Raw genomic sequence first — 16,309 nt, 5'->3', positions numbered from 1 at the left:
ACACAGCACTTCTGTACCATGTTACCCAGAGAAGTCATTGCAGAGGACACTAGCTCTGATATAGCTCTGTCACCAAACAAATAGGAATTCCTACAAGTTTTGGAGACTTACGCTTATAGAGTCCAACTGTCTGTGAAATTTCCAGTCAACTTGGTATGTCCTCTCCACAGAGGTCTCCAAGTGTTACCATGACAAAGATAACCCTTTTTTCTCAGATCCAGTCTCCTCCAGCTTAGGTAGCAATACCTCAATCTTTCTTTAACAACTAGCTTTTGGTTTTGGCCTTCTTGTCCTTTTTATTTCAATAACTTGTGTTTCACATTAAAACAAACTGTGAAGAGAGGTGGTGATGAAATACAGTACTTTTGAAGATGAACATCAAATGCTTTTCCCTGCAATTATTTGATATTTAAGTTTCTGCAGATATGATAAACAAACACCTGGTATTTATTTTAGAGGATGCAAGTGATTTTGTAAGTTATTGCATGCTGTATGTGATCTGAGATAGGCAGCTGTCTCCAAACCTGAAATCTTGACATTTCATTTCTGTGACCAGAGTTTCAGCTTTGATTAACTGCAGCACGTTGCTAGTTCTTTTTTCAGATTTTTTTTCACTTTAATTCAGATTAAAAAGCATATCTCTCTTGGCAAATGATGACTTAAGGCCTCATTCAAAAACATAGCCTTTGATAATTGCCTGGGCTGCAGTGTGACCTCCTTTATTCATATATACTTGCCTATAGGAATGGGTCACAAACTTACAAGAAATGAAGAACATCTCAAGTGTGTATTTTTTCCAGGAGAGAAATGTTCACGTAAAAAAGCCCCAGTTGTTTCTACTTCTAAAATCAATTTCTTTGCTGTGAAAGCATATTGCAAGCTGTTTCTACATATGAATTACTTCCTCTCCATTTATTCTGCAATATTTTTTAGCATCCTGGAAAAATATTTTTATTGCTGACTTACTGTCTCCACAAAATGTGGGTGAGTGATACATTTTTAAAACATAGATATGCACGGGGTGGCAGATGCATTTTATTAGAGACCAGTTAAGAAGAAAGAAAAAGAATAGCATTTAGCTGTGCACAATGCATCATGTAGTGAATCTCAGCAAACTGCTAGATAAAGAACAAGACGCAACATACATGACTTGAAATTAATATTGCTGCTTCCTGTCGTCACAAATAATCATGTCATAGAATGAAAATCTGCCTTGCTAAGTAAAATACAGCCATCAAGGGAGCTGTAGCAAGGGAGCAGTTTTACTCTCTTTTAACACTCCTACTGTAGATCTGTTCAACAGCCTGAGAAAATAAAGGACAAAGTGTTGGAGTTTGATTAACAACAGGAAGCTTTTTGTTGTGGGCATCACTCGTGGCTTGAAAAGCTGTATAATCCATCATTTGACACAACATACCAAAGTAAATATTTTTAGAGAACTGTGTCATTTCCCTAGATAGTGTACAGTGCTCTGAGTCAGATTAACTGTTGTGGCGCTTCACTGTTCTTCTGTCAAATATTTGATTAAGCAAGAGTTGATATTTTTTATTAGGTGTTGCTGTTGATTTGACCAATCATGCTCTCCCATAATGTATATGCAGCTACCACTTAATTCCTTTGATTATTGAGCTTTGAGAAAAGATTATAATGCTTAGTAAAAATGACACAGGCTGTAGTAGAAATTCTGAAAATAGTCTAATTAATTTGGTTGGAAAATTACTTCCAAAAGTCTTCATCCTTGAAATGCATAGTCATTGCAAAAGCACAACTTCTTGATTAATGACAGGGTGTAAATATTCATCCTGGTTTTAAGTGAAAATAGTTAAGACTGTAAACCATCTCAGATCTTTGTGCAAAATTCTCAGTGATACTTGTGTCAACTCCATAAAGAAAATGAGGAGAAAATATTGCTGTTAGTAAGATCTCTCCTGAGTCACTGAAGTCTTTCTCATTGATCTTGACAGCAACATCTTGAAAGCCCCAGAAGAGAAAGCAGCTAATCACATGCTCAAGCTCTAGTCTGTGCCTAACAACTGTCCTCAGTCAGTATGCTTTACTGAATGGATGCTTACGAGACTTGGCAAAAATGGGGGAGCATGAAAGAGAAGATGAGCAAACATCCATGCCAAAGAAATAGGAATGCTTGGCAGCAAAAAGGAAATGAACTTTCCTTAGCAGTTGAAACATTCCTCACAATCTTCACCTTCTGCACAAATCCTTTTCTGCAGCAGAAAAAACAAAAGTGTAAAGATTCCCTCAACTGAAAACAAAGACTAGACTCAAAGGATGCTATCACATTGAGATACGGAGGCTAGGATTGCAGTAATGAGTACAGTCAATTTTTTGAGCCAATTTCTACAAGAGAAAATTTGAGATGATGAAAAAGTAAGAATGAGGAATGTAAGAGAACCTCAGGCGTCATTCTATGACTTGTTCAGGAAGGAAAAGATGCAGAAAGTGTAACAAAAATGAAATCCAGAAACAAAAATGAAAAAAGACAAGAGAAAATGAAAGAAAAGGCCTGTGTGTCTCTGACAGAGAAAAGATAATACTTGTGTGGGCTGTGTTGCATCTGGATTCATGGCACATTCTCCCACTCTTATGTTAATTTTTTTTTTTTTGCATAAATCAGAAGCAACTAATTAAAAAAGAAATATTTAATTCTGACATGTTCTTTGAACTGGTGTTCCATCTGGTTCTGTTTGAATAGTAAAATCTGCTGTAGTTGTAAAAATTGGCAAGCAGCACTCTGGTAAAGAGAAACAAAAGAGACTCAGTACAGCAGGTTAATACACTAGCATTTCAACTTGAGACATTTCCAGAATTCAGCAAACCAAATCGCTCCAGTATGGAAACTATAAAGATCAAATGTGAAAGAGAAATGCTGTGAGTAGGCTGGGAGAAGCACTGCCACTGGTACACATTAGCTCTGTGTGATATTTTTAGTGTGAGCCTTTGAAGGACTTGGGTTTAAAAGCAAGGGCAATACAATGCTCCCCTGAAATGGGCTCACTGTATTACATGAAACGCATCCAGTGCACATGCAGTGATAGGGAACGATCCTTCTGCTATTCATTTGCAAGCTTCACCTTACGCATTTATGTGGCGCTCTAATGTAACTCGATCGTTATTCAGAAGACTCAGAAAATACCTTCTTAATTTTTTTTTTTTACTTGAAAACTATTTAAAACCTGAACACCAAGATACAATAAACTCTGATATCAAAGGGAGGAAAATGTAATCGTATTGGGAGTTCTATAGACTCTGGGATCTAAGAAAACAACATCTTATGACATTTGAACCCTCTCTGTGTCAATGAAGAGAAAGGTTGATTAACTCATAGTGCTTTAGAAAAAAGATTGGTTTACATGTTGCAGGAGCATATCTTGCTGTGAAATATTACTTCTTTAAAATGAAAACCATTGCTTTGGCACTACATTAACTTGCAAATGAATAACCTAAGACATGTACAATGACTTGGTCAAAAAAGGAGGAATGTGAATGGCCCCTTTCTCCAGCTAAGATACTTAGGAACCCTTGCTGAGCAATAAATGAGTCAGGAACGTAATACTTTTAATTAACGTTTTCTGAATACTTATTTGTCATTTACATTTAATTTTAAACCTGAGCTTAATCCTCTGATCTGGAATGAAGACAACTATTTAGTGCAGTTTGAATGTAACCTTCCCCAGTTTGTGTTAGAAACTATAGAAAAGGGAAACTCTATAGCAATACTTGCAGAAGCACTCTTTGCTGAGAGGGAGACATAATTGCAGGACTTTTTTCACCCTAAGTGTACTGAGCAACTAATGCACGAATGGGAAACTAGCCATCAGACTGCTTCACATATGAATAACTGGGCTTTGCGTGGAAGATACTGAATTTTGCCTATGAAGTTCTTCTGTCGTATTTTTTTGCCAGCTGGGTGCCTGTTAAAATCAGAGGCAGAAGACCTTGATTTATAATAAGTTTTGGTATTTTGAATGTAAATACGATATTACACTTGCGTAAACACACAGAACGAACCTCTGCTTCTTCCTGTTTCACAGCATGCCTATGCTAATTGGGTAGGAAGCTGGTAGGTGAGGGGATGATATACTATGCAGAATTAAACCTCTGCTGTCTCAGACAGCACACCTTCACGGTGTAGGTAGATATATGTGACTGTGCAATCACTGTGGTCAGAGCGAGTTCCACTGAAATCACTGGAATTTGCTACACTTAGGTGTTTTTGAAAGTTCAGTCTTTGGGTTTTCTATAAAAAATAGCAACAAAATGAGGAAAAAGTACCAGTGTCTAAGATTTAATACTTTAAAAGTGTAATTTCACTGGCAATTGGAATAGGTGTGTAACCTGTGACACAGAAATATATCTATTTTCTTTGATCAGCTTTCTCTTCTTGGAAAATCAGCACAGTTTCTTTAAATCAGTCAGTCATCCACAGGAGTCTGCATTCATTTATTCTCTGTTAAATGGAACTGTCAGCTTTGTTGCACCAAAATTCGATTTTCTGTTTCAAACACCTTGTATATGATCATTTTAATTTACTACTGGGTCACCAAGCAAGTCACTACTTTTTTTAAAAAATATTAGTTTCTGCTGCCTGCTAGAAAAATGTCGGGTAGGTGCAGTTAGATGATGCGGTGAGGGTTCTGTAAATGTACAGTGAAAAATGAGACAAAGACTATACAAGCAAAGATCATTTTTGTATTTTCCGTGGTATGTTCCTCATAGCTCTGAGGAAATGCACACATATAGATTAAATACTTCCAAGGTTGTGATTTGGAAGACCTGAGACACCGCTGAGAGTGGTGTTTTTGTCCCATTCTGGGGGAGGGAGGAAAAGGAACAACAGTAGGTATGGTGCAGGCCAGTGACTACCAAGACAACTTTCCCCCTGATGCTACAGCAAACCAGGGGTACTGGCTGCCTCCAGCTCTGCCCTTCTCTCAACAAAGCCCGCTCAAACTCCACCCCTAGGGAATTCATTTCCACTGTTTCTCTGGACAGCTAATGGTGCCTAGTTTGCGTACCCTCACTCTGCTCTATCTCCAGCTATGTGAAGAGCAACGCAATTGATTTTTAAGTGCTGTGGCTTCTAAAAATAAATACAGGATGTTTTTTCTTAGTTAAGCATATCATGAAAGGGGAGAACACTCCTATGGACAGTTAATTTTTATGGTCTGATAAAAACATTTTAAAATCATTCTGTGCTATGTCAGCCCCTCAGCCTATGGCTTGAGTTTAATAGGATTTGCAATGGAATAGCCTGCTTCTACCTCAGATAAGGCTGAAAGCCACCTTAGTCTGTAGTACAATAATCTATAACCTAAATACGACTAGTTATAACACACCCTGGTTTTATGTGTGATAGGACATATCGATCTTTTCAGCAGCTTTAAAGGATCAACATCAGAAATGGGTTTGGGCTCAAAGGTTCAGCACAGGAGGCTGCAATGAAGAGAAAAACCAGGCTGCACAGGTACAGCTGGTTGGTGGAAGTTAGGTGTAAACAATGCTTCTTTGATGAAAAGCCAGTTGTTCCTGGAAACAGAGGAACTGAACATGAGCTTAATGTTTGGTCAACTGTGTGTTCTCTGCTAGTAGTTTTTGTTTACAAGACAGCTATGGAGTTTACTCTGATGCCTTTTTTAAGAGTTTTAAAAATCTTAAATGAACACATTAAAGGTAAAGCAAAAAATGGATGTATTTCCTTGTTGAAATATATTTTTTCCTTTTTTCTTCTTTTTTTTTCCTTTTCTTTTTTTTCTTTCTTTTTTTTTTTTTTTGTGGGAAGAAGACAAATTGCTTTCTAAAGGGTGGGTATTTACCACTTGGAAGAAATCTCATTTAGGCTTCCACTTTACCTGTTTTGCTACTGCTGTGAAAATGTCACCTAACTGGGACAGAAAAGCAGAATGACTCAAGGACAGGGGAGGCAAATAATATCTCAACAACAGAAAATCTGGATCATGAACGATGGGATGGGGATGAGGAAGGGACCGCAGGACTCATGAACTCTTCAGCTTCAAACTACTGTGCAGATGTGAAAAGAGTGAATAAAAACGCACAGTCGTCTCTGCAAAGCACTCAGCAGTACACCTATCATCTCCAACAGAGGGTTGGCCCCATGAGAACAGAGACCTTTAGCTCTGTAACAACTCTGTTTATTATAACATGCCTTAGCTGTGTGTTCCTACCCAAGGCTGTATTTCTAGCTGCCACCCTTAGTCACTTAAAGTTTAGCCTTGAGCTCTACCTCACCCGCAGTTTGACACCTGCCTAGTCTTGTAGATTAATTTATTCTTCTGCTGGACTCAGAAAAATCTCCTTTTGAGATACCTTCCTTCACATCTGCAGAAAGTCCTGTCTGTGGTGGAGCAGATATGTTGCAGTGCCTGGTAGCTGGGTGGGCAGCTACCACGGGGTCTGCAAGCCACCTGGGAAAGAGCTCCAAGCAGAATGGCACATACAACTGATTTTTTGGCTTGATGGCAGTTTGAAAAACAACAAACAATAACAAATGTTTTGAGTCAAGCCAAACACGTGAACCTGGTGAATGGAAAAAAAGAAGAGGGAGAAGAATAATTTTATACAGAGTTTTTAAAGTGGCTTTAATTTCTATGAAAGAAAGCAGTAGAAAAAGATGTGATTAAAAAAACACACAACCCTGTAGTATTTAGTTTAAAGACATATTGAAAGTTTTTAATTTCTTTCCCTCTTGGAACCAACTAGTGAAAGTGAGATAAATTTACAAAATTATTTTAGTAGATGCTGAATCAGGGCTTTTGCTGGACACATTTTTAATTCTCTATCTCAGCTCTAAAGGGCCATCTGTCTTGCAGCCGTTGAGGGGATGTAGGGCTGGACTGGAAAGTGGATGCATAAGTAATTACAGAGTTACATACAAACTACTCAGATCTCTGCATAATGGATCCCCTGAAAGAACTGAAACTATTATAATGATTAGGCTGGTAGTGGAAGCTCAGAGGGGCTCTGCTTCTGCTGCTCCTCCATATGCTGCACGCAGGATTGCTCGAAGCCATGCAGGACTCCCCTCTGTATTAGGGCTGATGCTGAAACTTGTCAGAGGAAGGTTGAGAGGATTTTCTTCAACTGCATTTTGCATCTGCACTTCTGGAGCAATAAGGCTCAGTTCTCTGAGCATCCTTTCAGCCTCCCCAGAGCGATAAATCTATGGCTGGGAACTTTCTGGTAGTAAAATAACTTTTAAAGCACTTTGAATAATCAAAAAAACACTTCATACTTTGTCAGGCTCTTTTATTTCTCCCTTTCCCTCTTGTCTAATTTCAGTACTTGCCTTTGTGAAACTCTTCCATTTATTCCCATGTCACAGTAAATAAAGGTATGAATGTATCCTGCTGGGTCAATTAACCCCAGTTCTGTGCTGTGTCACATTCTGTACTGGCTGTAATTTCCAGAAAGGAATATTCTTTTGTCATTCTTTGCCCATGTACAAAGTATGTTAAGACTGCAAGATAACTGTAACACTTTTCCACACAATGCTAACTCTGCTTTTTCTAATTTCTGTGGTGCAGTTATGAGCTGTAAAATGACATGAGCCAAACACGACCTGTATTCTAAAGCGGTAGAGAAGAAAAAGCACTGACAGTTTTTGTGCTTTCACGTCAGTGTGCTCCCTAATGATGGGCAAGCCCCACCACAAAGCCTCTGAACTTCAGCTCTCAGGCAGTGCTTCAAAGGCTAGAAGAACTGGGAAGCTGAGGTTTCCCAGGTTTCATGTTATTCTATGCAGTAATACGATGCACTTCACTGCAATATCAAACTCCAAAAGAAACAGAAATAATAAGAATAAAAATAACAGACATTGTTGACTTGCATTTCCTTGAGCTTTCATATGAAATATTTAGATAAGCTTGCTCTGTAAAGTCAACATAAACAGCTGCCTGATATAAGAATAAACCTGGTAATGAAACGAATGTGCTGTGCAGCAGCATACATAAATACTGACTATATTTTTAAGTGAATACCTGATAAGGAAATAAGTTATGGCACATATGAAAGGTCAAGACACCAAATGATGAAATGCAATTATTTTTAGAAGTGCTACAGGAATAAATCTGTACTAATCTGTATAGCAGTTCACGTCAGCAATGCATGCTTCTGGGTTTCATTTACAGAGGAGCAAATGAAGAATGTAGGTTACTGCAAATGTAAAGGAATGAAGACAAATGTGGAAGGAAAATTCCATCTCAGAGGTCCCTCTCATTCTAGTGAAGTATTGTATACATAGAAGTGATTTAAATCAATGGAAGTATATTTTCCTTGAACGAGAGAGTTAGTGTTAAATAAACAACTGATATTTCAATCAGTGAAGGAGAGGGGGATCTCCCAGGTTGCTTTTTGAGGAGGCTTATTCTTACCTCTCTCTGGCCTTTCTCCAGATCCCTAACTCTGCAAGAGGCAGAGGGAGAATTTTGCACCAGATCATCTAGGGCTGATTGGTCTAGAGGTCTAGACAATTACTCTGCAAGACTTGTAGGTGCCAAAGAGATGAGTGGGGGCCAAGGTGAAGATGGGCAGGCAGAGGCCAGAGGAAGCACCCAGACCTGCTCCCTGTGCCAAATCCTCTGATTTTGGCCTTTTCTGCATGATACCAGATCTCTGCTCTGCTGAGAAACCCAGCAGTACAAATTTGGTCTGGATTAGCCATTTATGTCATATTAGCCAGAACACACAACAGGGAGTTCATCTTAGCGTATGGTCTTATGTCAGCTGCAGAATGACAGATAATACCCAATCTGGAGTATAATGTCTATTTATGTTAACCCCCCGTTAACCTTTCTTGAACAAATTTGAACTGGCAGAGTGTGTTTATACCAGAGTGGTGCTTTTTGCTTTATAGCAGCAAAGTTTTGATCTGATACTAGGATTCTTCAAGCTGGATTTATGGTTTTGTACAATCCCAGACATAATACAAACTGAAGATCTTGTGTTATTCACAAACATGTTTTGCTTTCTGGGCAAGCTGGAAGTCTTGCTCAGAGTTACAGGATAGGAGAAAAATTGTGCCACCCAGAAACTATCATCGAGCTTGGTGGGAGTGTAACAATTTGTGTTATATGCATTAGAAGAAACATTTTGATAGAAATCATACAGATTCTGCAGTAAAAGTACCCAGAAGGTGTTGCTTCTTGCGGGTTTGAGAACCCACACCATTATGAGGATTAATGATAGCACAGGTTCCCAGTGACCCTGGTAATAGGCAATCAGTCTCCCTTCAAAACCACACACACACACGTGGGTCTCAAGTGTCTTTAGCTGATGGCACCTATCCAGTCAGGCACTCCTAGGAGGAGCTTCCTCCGCTCCTATGATGCCCTTGGGGGCTTCTGGAGGTGGCCCATCAGGGTGGCCCTGAGGTGCAAGGGCTTGCCATGCACAGTGCTCATGGCTCCTGCTCAAAGCCTTCAGAAATAAGATGCAAAATGTTCCCTAAATATAAAGATTTCACAATTTAATTTTTTAGATGAGTGTAAATGTAACTGCTGTTCTTAAATGCAAACATTAAGTCTTCTCTGTAAAAACACAATTACTGCTGCCATGGCAGAAATCAGTCATCTCCTTTGAAGGAATGCCTTGAAAATGCAATCATAAAATCCCTGCACGTTATGGATTTCATTAACGTTGTACTCCCCTAGGATTCCCAATTGCACAATAACAGGAGTTCTTTAAATTTTAAATACCACAGACAGGAACAGTTTCACTAAAACCAGATGTGAAACCCTCGCACTGGCCTTCTTACTGGTTCTAAGTACTGAAACTGGCTGGTAATTGATATCTATTAACATGTTTGTTGTTCAGATTACAGAAATGGAAACACTATACTGTTTTTCCTGTGAAAGGATACATTAATGAGGGACAATGACTTACACTGCAACAGCAGTTCCCTGCCACTGATTAAATTAAAGGAGCTGGTTTTATTTTTTATTTTAAAATACACTATTTCACACTGAAGGGGAGTCAAGTCTGTGAAAAGTAAGCGTAATAAACAAGTAGGCTGAGCTTAAGGTTGAGGAGCTAATAACATCCCATATAACAACAAACTAACTTTATGCTTATTTTTGGCAGCTCTTGCCTCATGCGTGTCTTTATTCCATTCATACTGGGAAATCCACAGAGTTCATTAATGTGTTTTTAAAGAAGAAATTCAATCAGGAATGACTCAGTTTCTGATTACAGAGTCACTCCAAATCTCAAGTTAGTTGAACAATTTTCAAAAGTGTGTTTGAGAGTAAAAATAAAATGGAGAAAGTACTGTGAACCTAAGCTTTGACTTTATTTCCAAACAACTAAGGAAGGGAAAGGACAGGCAGCGTTTGCTTAGCAGAGCCTGGTAAGCAGGTGGTATGCAGATGAACTCAGGAGTTAGCACCTTGTCAGCCACAAAGGAACAATCTAGTTTTTCCACCAAAGAATGTGTTCCATGTCCACAGATGGAATTCATGCAAATCCATTACTGACAACAAGCCAACACTATTTTACCAATTCTTTTCAGCAAAATGGTCCAAAATACGTCAACATCTCAAAGGAGACAATCATATCGCATGCCCTCTAGACGTCCTCTACAGATACCAATCTCCCTTTGCTGATACTTAACTGAGGTTTTCTGTTTCTTTTGTCTTAGCAAAAACATTAACCTTGAAGGGAGGTGTAAAAGGAAAGGAAAGGAGAACTGTATCTCCCCATACAAAAAAATGATACACTAATGAAATTAGTATTTCAGACTGAATTTTCAAGGTGCTTTGGCCGTGCATGATTGCACGTATCTCATATATATGCTGCAGTTGAATACTCATATTGCAGTTTGAAGGAAGACATCACTACTTAACCAGCTGCAGTGTGTGTGCAGGTACAGAAACCTGCAATGAAAAGATTAATGAATACTGATATACACAAATTCTTTGACTCTAAGAGAAGGGCACATAGGCAGAAATATTAACTTTAAAAGTTCCAGACTGAGCACTGCTGTACCTTCAGAATTTTTTGCTGTTGAATAAGAGTTCTTGCACTGTGCAACAAAAATCTATTTCCCCTGCACTGCACAAAAGCAGCCACACATTTCACATAAATGACTAGTTTACAATAGTGTACAGAACAAAACGGAACAAAGTGACCTCAGTCCTTCATATACAAGCGCCTTCCTCCTTTTATAAAATATTACGATTTTTTTTTCAGTAGGTAATTTCAGAGTATTTTATCAGTTATATGTCCTTGGCTGTTTGTCTGTAAGCTCTTATGGAGATGAACATCTGTTCCTGGGGTTATTTATACAGAGGAAACTTGGGATTTCAACATTTTATCCAAATACAAACTCACAACTTGTGCTTGCTGCCCATGGTATCGAGTCTTTGTAGAAGAGGAGGTTCATATGCACAAGGACCCTGTTACTGAGATGTCTGATGGTCTGAAGTACTTAGCACTCATCTCAAGATTGTCAATTAAGTTTAACAGGAAAGTATTTAGAACACATTTGGAAGTTTGGATTAGCACTGTTAGTATTGAATTAAGCCATAATAAATAGGTATAAGAATTAATATCCTTCTTACACAAATGGAACTAAAATGAGTTAAATCATTGTACATTGTGAAAAGCCAGGGGAAGGCATACTCAATCTCCAAACTAGTTTGGTTGCTTCTGCTACATAGGTTGAGTGGTAGCAACAATTAACAGTTCTTCTGTAGCATGTGTTCAGTATGCCTATTCAATGCAATGACTCTTCTAGGCAAGACTTTGTAGGCTCAGTCCTGCAGAAAAGATCCAGCTCTGCTTCAAAGGCTGCTAAAGCTTACTTGCTCTGCAATGAAGTCTGTCCTGAGGTTGCTGGTTCCCTCCATGTAGGCTCTGGGCAGTGGAGGAAATGCCCTATGGCTAGACTGGTCAGGAAAATGATTCATACTGCCTTTTCCGAAACGGGGGGCTGGGTGAAGTAGGTGAGAGCTGTGGTCTGAGCTGTAGAGCATACAATTAACCACCAACTTCTTTGCTGATGTAGTAGCTGGAGACAGAGTAAAGGTGCTAAAAATTATGCTTATTTCAGCCCCTGAGCACCTCGCTTTAGGGCAGAAGGCAAAGGAGGCTTAGAAATTCACAGGCAGGAGGCCTGAGGTACCTGAGCCGTTTTAAGCATAAACCCCAGAGTAGCTTGGATTATGTTATGCATTTGTTATTAAAAAAGTTAATGGTTAAAAAACTCCTTTGAAACTTTTTCTCAGAAAGATCTACTTCTAAGTGAAAGGATTAAGCTGTATGTGTATGTATGTAGTCATCATAACTTAATAAAGTTAATAAGCACACAGAACACATGAATGAGATTTTACTAGCTCTCTTGTTTTGATTATCCAGTCATAAATGCGTAAGTGACAGCAGAAAAGAAGGAAATATAGAAAAAGTGGTGGCCCTCTGACCAGATGAAACACATGGAATTTGATTCTGATTCATTCCACCCTTTTCCCATGTGCATTCCACGGATTGCAAGTGGCAATGATTAATAACAAGCTATGCACCGAGATAAGGCTGGGGAGATTTTCACGTTTATTCCTAAGTAAGGAAAAAGGATTAACAGATTTTTTTTTGCTGCTCTGAAGTCTGATTAGGTCCGTCATACACGATTACCAAGTTGCCAAGAGCTCAGGATGTGCAGGGGCCCCTAAACAGGACACCTGAGAGTCCCATTGTGTGCCAAGGATCAGAAATGAAAGATTTCCCCCTCTTTCTTCCCTTCACTAACTACTACTCAACATGTTTTTAAGCTTTCTTGCAGACGGCAAACCTCACAGGAAACACCAATGCGAACATTTGTATGGATGGCTAATAAGGCATTGTTTTTATATGTCAGTTAGTAATTTCCTATAGAAAAAAACAGAAGCGGGAGGAATGTTTCAAATATATGAACAAGTTTTCATATTAGTAATATCGATCTAATATTCTCAAGCCTTTCTCTTAGTTTTTGCCAATAGAAATAGAATCTAAGTTACAACAAAGAAGTGTAAGTCAACCTAAAATGAAGAAAAATCAGTGGTTTTTTTTTCACCTAATGATATTAATGGTCTCCTGCTAGCATATTTTTGAATACAATAATTAATAAAAAGAATTTTAACCTGTTCAGGAATCATGTATCTTTAAGCTATGGACCTGGTAACAAATAGCAAACAACAAGCCTAGCAGACTGACCGAACTCAAGGAGTCTCTTTGTGACGACAAACATTTGCACAATTTCTCCTGTATTAACAGAAAAAGCTGAGGCAGCCAATCTTGCTAATGAATGTTGTGTTTAAGGATGTGGAAGAATAGTCACTAGACAGAGCCCACTGAACTAATTCCATGTGTAACATGTTCTAGAAGGGACATAGGTCTTCTGAGGTGAAATCTGAGTGCATGAAAACACCATGCTGTGTTAATGCTTAACTGTAATCAGCTAGAGACGTAGCACATGCTTAGTTTACTGGGACATTCCACTTTAAGTGCATGTTAAGCTAATATTGACTTTTCCACTAAACCAAGATCTCTGTTATTTGTGCCCAGAAGTCTGAAAAAACAATAGACGTGGGAAGCAGGAGAATTAATCTTCCTGACCTTTTCTTTTTTTGTACCTTTGGGAGTCAGGGTTTTTTTATGTGTCTAATAGGGAATGTGAGCTATTCACTTGCAATGATTCTTTTGCATTCTCCGTGTTCAATAAACTCCACAGAGTATTATTAATAATAGCTTTAAAACATTATCTTTTTACCTGTATCCATTCCCTGGGAGAGTCTTCCCCTGGGGTCCATCCATTCTCAGGGTAATTGAGCCGGGACCTTTCTGCAGACCAGATAGCACTGTACTGGGAGGAGACGGTGATTTGATCAGAGTGAATTTCTCCTGATTCCATACCTAGTGGTTCCATGCACTGGAAATCTGAAGAAAAACAAATTACTGTCATTATTATGGTCAGCCTTTTGATTTAGACTTTGAATAATGAGAATGTTTTCCTGCTTTGAATATGAATATCTAAGGATTTTATTTTTATGTGACTTTGAATTCTTTAGCAACTTTAAGTGAGGCAGTATTGGGCTTATGGAGTCATTCTTAATACTGTCATTTGAGTTGCCATGACAATTTCTGAAATAATAGTGCTATACAAATATATTTAGCCCAGCATTGTAGCCATTTCCATATAGGACAATAGAATTCTCTTTCCTAGGGTGGCACAGGCACTTATGAAGATTCATAATATAAACCAACATATGTTCAACTCATAATTATGCACAAAGCCAGGAAAGACAAAACAGATTACTGTACAAAATAATTTTATTTTAAAACTATTTATTTCTGTGTGAAAAGTATAAAATGTTTTAAAAATATTATTAAAATTCTATTCAAACATTCTCTTTGGATACTGGGCACTTGAAAGAAACAGATCAACAAAATTTTACTCCAGGCTAGAAGATTATTGACCTAAGGGAATTACCACCTTTTCTGCAATGGGCTGTACTTTAAATGAGTTGATCATCTCCATCCAATTTTATTGACTCAAAAATTACGTAGAAAATTTAGAATCAATTGACACACCTAGTCACTATATTGAATTAAAAAATAAAGGCTCCACCTTCCACTGAAGCAAGAAAGGCCAGTGGCCATAGATGGATCTTCACATGCTCCTGCACCCCCCTATGCAAGGGTAGGAGAAAATAACACGTCTACTCTTCTGTTCAGGGATTTCATAGTATATGAAAGTAATTCATTCCTTCATTAGCAGTTTAAGGTGAAACACCAGTGTGTGAAGTGGAGGCCCTGACACTTGGCTACGTGCTCCTTTTTATCACGCTTTCTCTGGAGCTGATGTATCTTTAATAGAGGAGTGGTGCTGAGCTGAAGATTTAAAAATCCGTAAGAAAAAAGAAGAAAGATCTTTCAATAAGCAAAGTTCTGATCTTTCAAAGAAAATCAAAATATTCTGAAAAAACCCAACAAAATTAAATCTTTTATCTGGGATCCAAAACCTTCTATTCAGAAGTGCTATCAGGGTACTTTATAGGAGCTGTAGTTAGCATGCCCCATTTCTGTGTTGCTTCAACGTGTTAGGGACCTTGGCTGAAGTACTGAAGCTGAACTACATTAGGGTAAGACTCAACGTAAATTATCTCCTTGAAAGCAGAAGGAGAGCCATAAGTCACTGTGAAGAATGCAAGACATGACAGAGGGGGAGGCATACTAAAATATCTAAAAGGTAGCTGTCTAATTTGATCTAGACATGTGGGCTTTCCCTGTAGTCTACTGAGAGGGACAAGTACTTCTTGAGGACATCTCGCATGTCTGTGGTAAGTAGGCTGAGTTGTCCTCTGGAGGTGGCCCTCTCTGTATTGACAACACAAAGAGCAAGGGTGTCGGAAATTAAGAGAGAGCAATCACAACTCTGTCTAAGCCTGCATCGTAGAAGATGTGTCCTCTTATCATTCAAGTGGGTTTTCATACACACTAAGTTCTCCAGTTCTGTTGTTCTGTGTTTATGACCTGAACACATCCAGCATAGCAGATACGATTAATTCAGGCTCCAGTGTGATCATGCCTCTACAGCCCAAGGAGGATGGAGGAGATGGGACCAAGTGGAGGAGATGGACATGGCGACCGAAGTAGCTAATGAAGGGGTAGGAGAAGTACCTACATAAGTAGAAGCCAAACTAGCCGGAGGTACAATGTGAGAGAGATGGAGGAGATGCTTCCCATCCACAGAGGCTGGGTATGTCCCTTTCCCTCCTCCTGACTATGCATCTACAAGAAAGCTATTAAAAAAGGCAAGGGGCAGAGGAGAGGTGGGAAATAACAGGGACAGTTTCAGATTACTCATCTTTTGTTCCTTCTTTGACTAAACAGGTATATCAAAACTAGGTGAATCTGCTCAAAACTCAGTAAGCTGCAGAAAGAAGAGAGAGTTTGATTTAAAGTGTGTGCTTTATCATTGAGCAAGGCAAAGAAATCCGCAAGGACATGGTGTAACACAGCCCATTATTTTCCTATGTCTCCCTCACTTTGTTTCAGTCTCTGTTTAAAGGGTAAGCATGAAAATGAGGCAACTGGAAAAAAATACGAGACAGAGAACAAAGCGTAGATAGCTTATGAAATGGTTTAACAAGAGCACATATATTAAATGGGTTTTTTTTATTCAAGAAATTGATCATCAAAGCTTATTCCATATAATAAAAGAAGGCTTTGGATAGTGCATTCGTTGTTCATGTTTCATTGTTTTAACACAAGTGTTCAATTGCTCTCAATTCCTGAATTTCCTTGG

At 38.6% G+C, this 16,309-nt stretch overlaps 1 protein-coding gene across 1 annotated transcript in view; it reads right to left on the bottom strand.

The window, feature by feature from the left end:
• The window catches only part of NRP1 (neuropilin 1), a gene marked incomplete at both ends in the record, with an annotated part of 49,636 nt that overhangs the window by 19,155 nt on the left and 14,172 nt on the right, over nucleotides 1-16,309 (bottom strand). The window contains one exon of the mRNA XM_010132693.1: nucleotides 13,772-13,938. Coding sequence (XP_010130995.1) covers nucleotides 13,772-13,938 — 167 coding nt within the window. The remainder of the gene's footprint in view (nucleotides 1-13,771; nucleotides 13,939-16,309) is intronic.

This window comes from Buceros rhinoceros, unplaced genomic scaffold (assembly GCF_000710305.1).
Source record: "Buceros rhinoceros silvestris isolate BGI_N320 unplaced genomic scaffold, ASM71030v1 scaffold43173, whole genome shotgun sequence".
In the NCBI taxonomy this organism is placed as follows: Eukaryota; Metazoa; Chordata; class Aves; order Bucerotiformes; family Bucerotidae; genus Buceros; species Buceros rhinoceros.
This window is presented reverse-complemented; position numbering and strand designations above follow the sequence as displayed.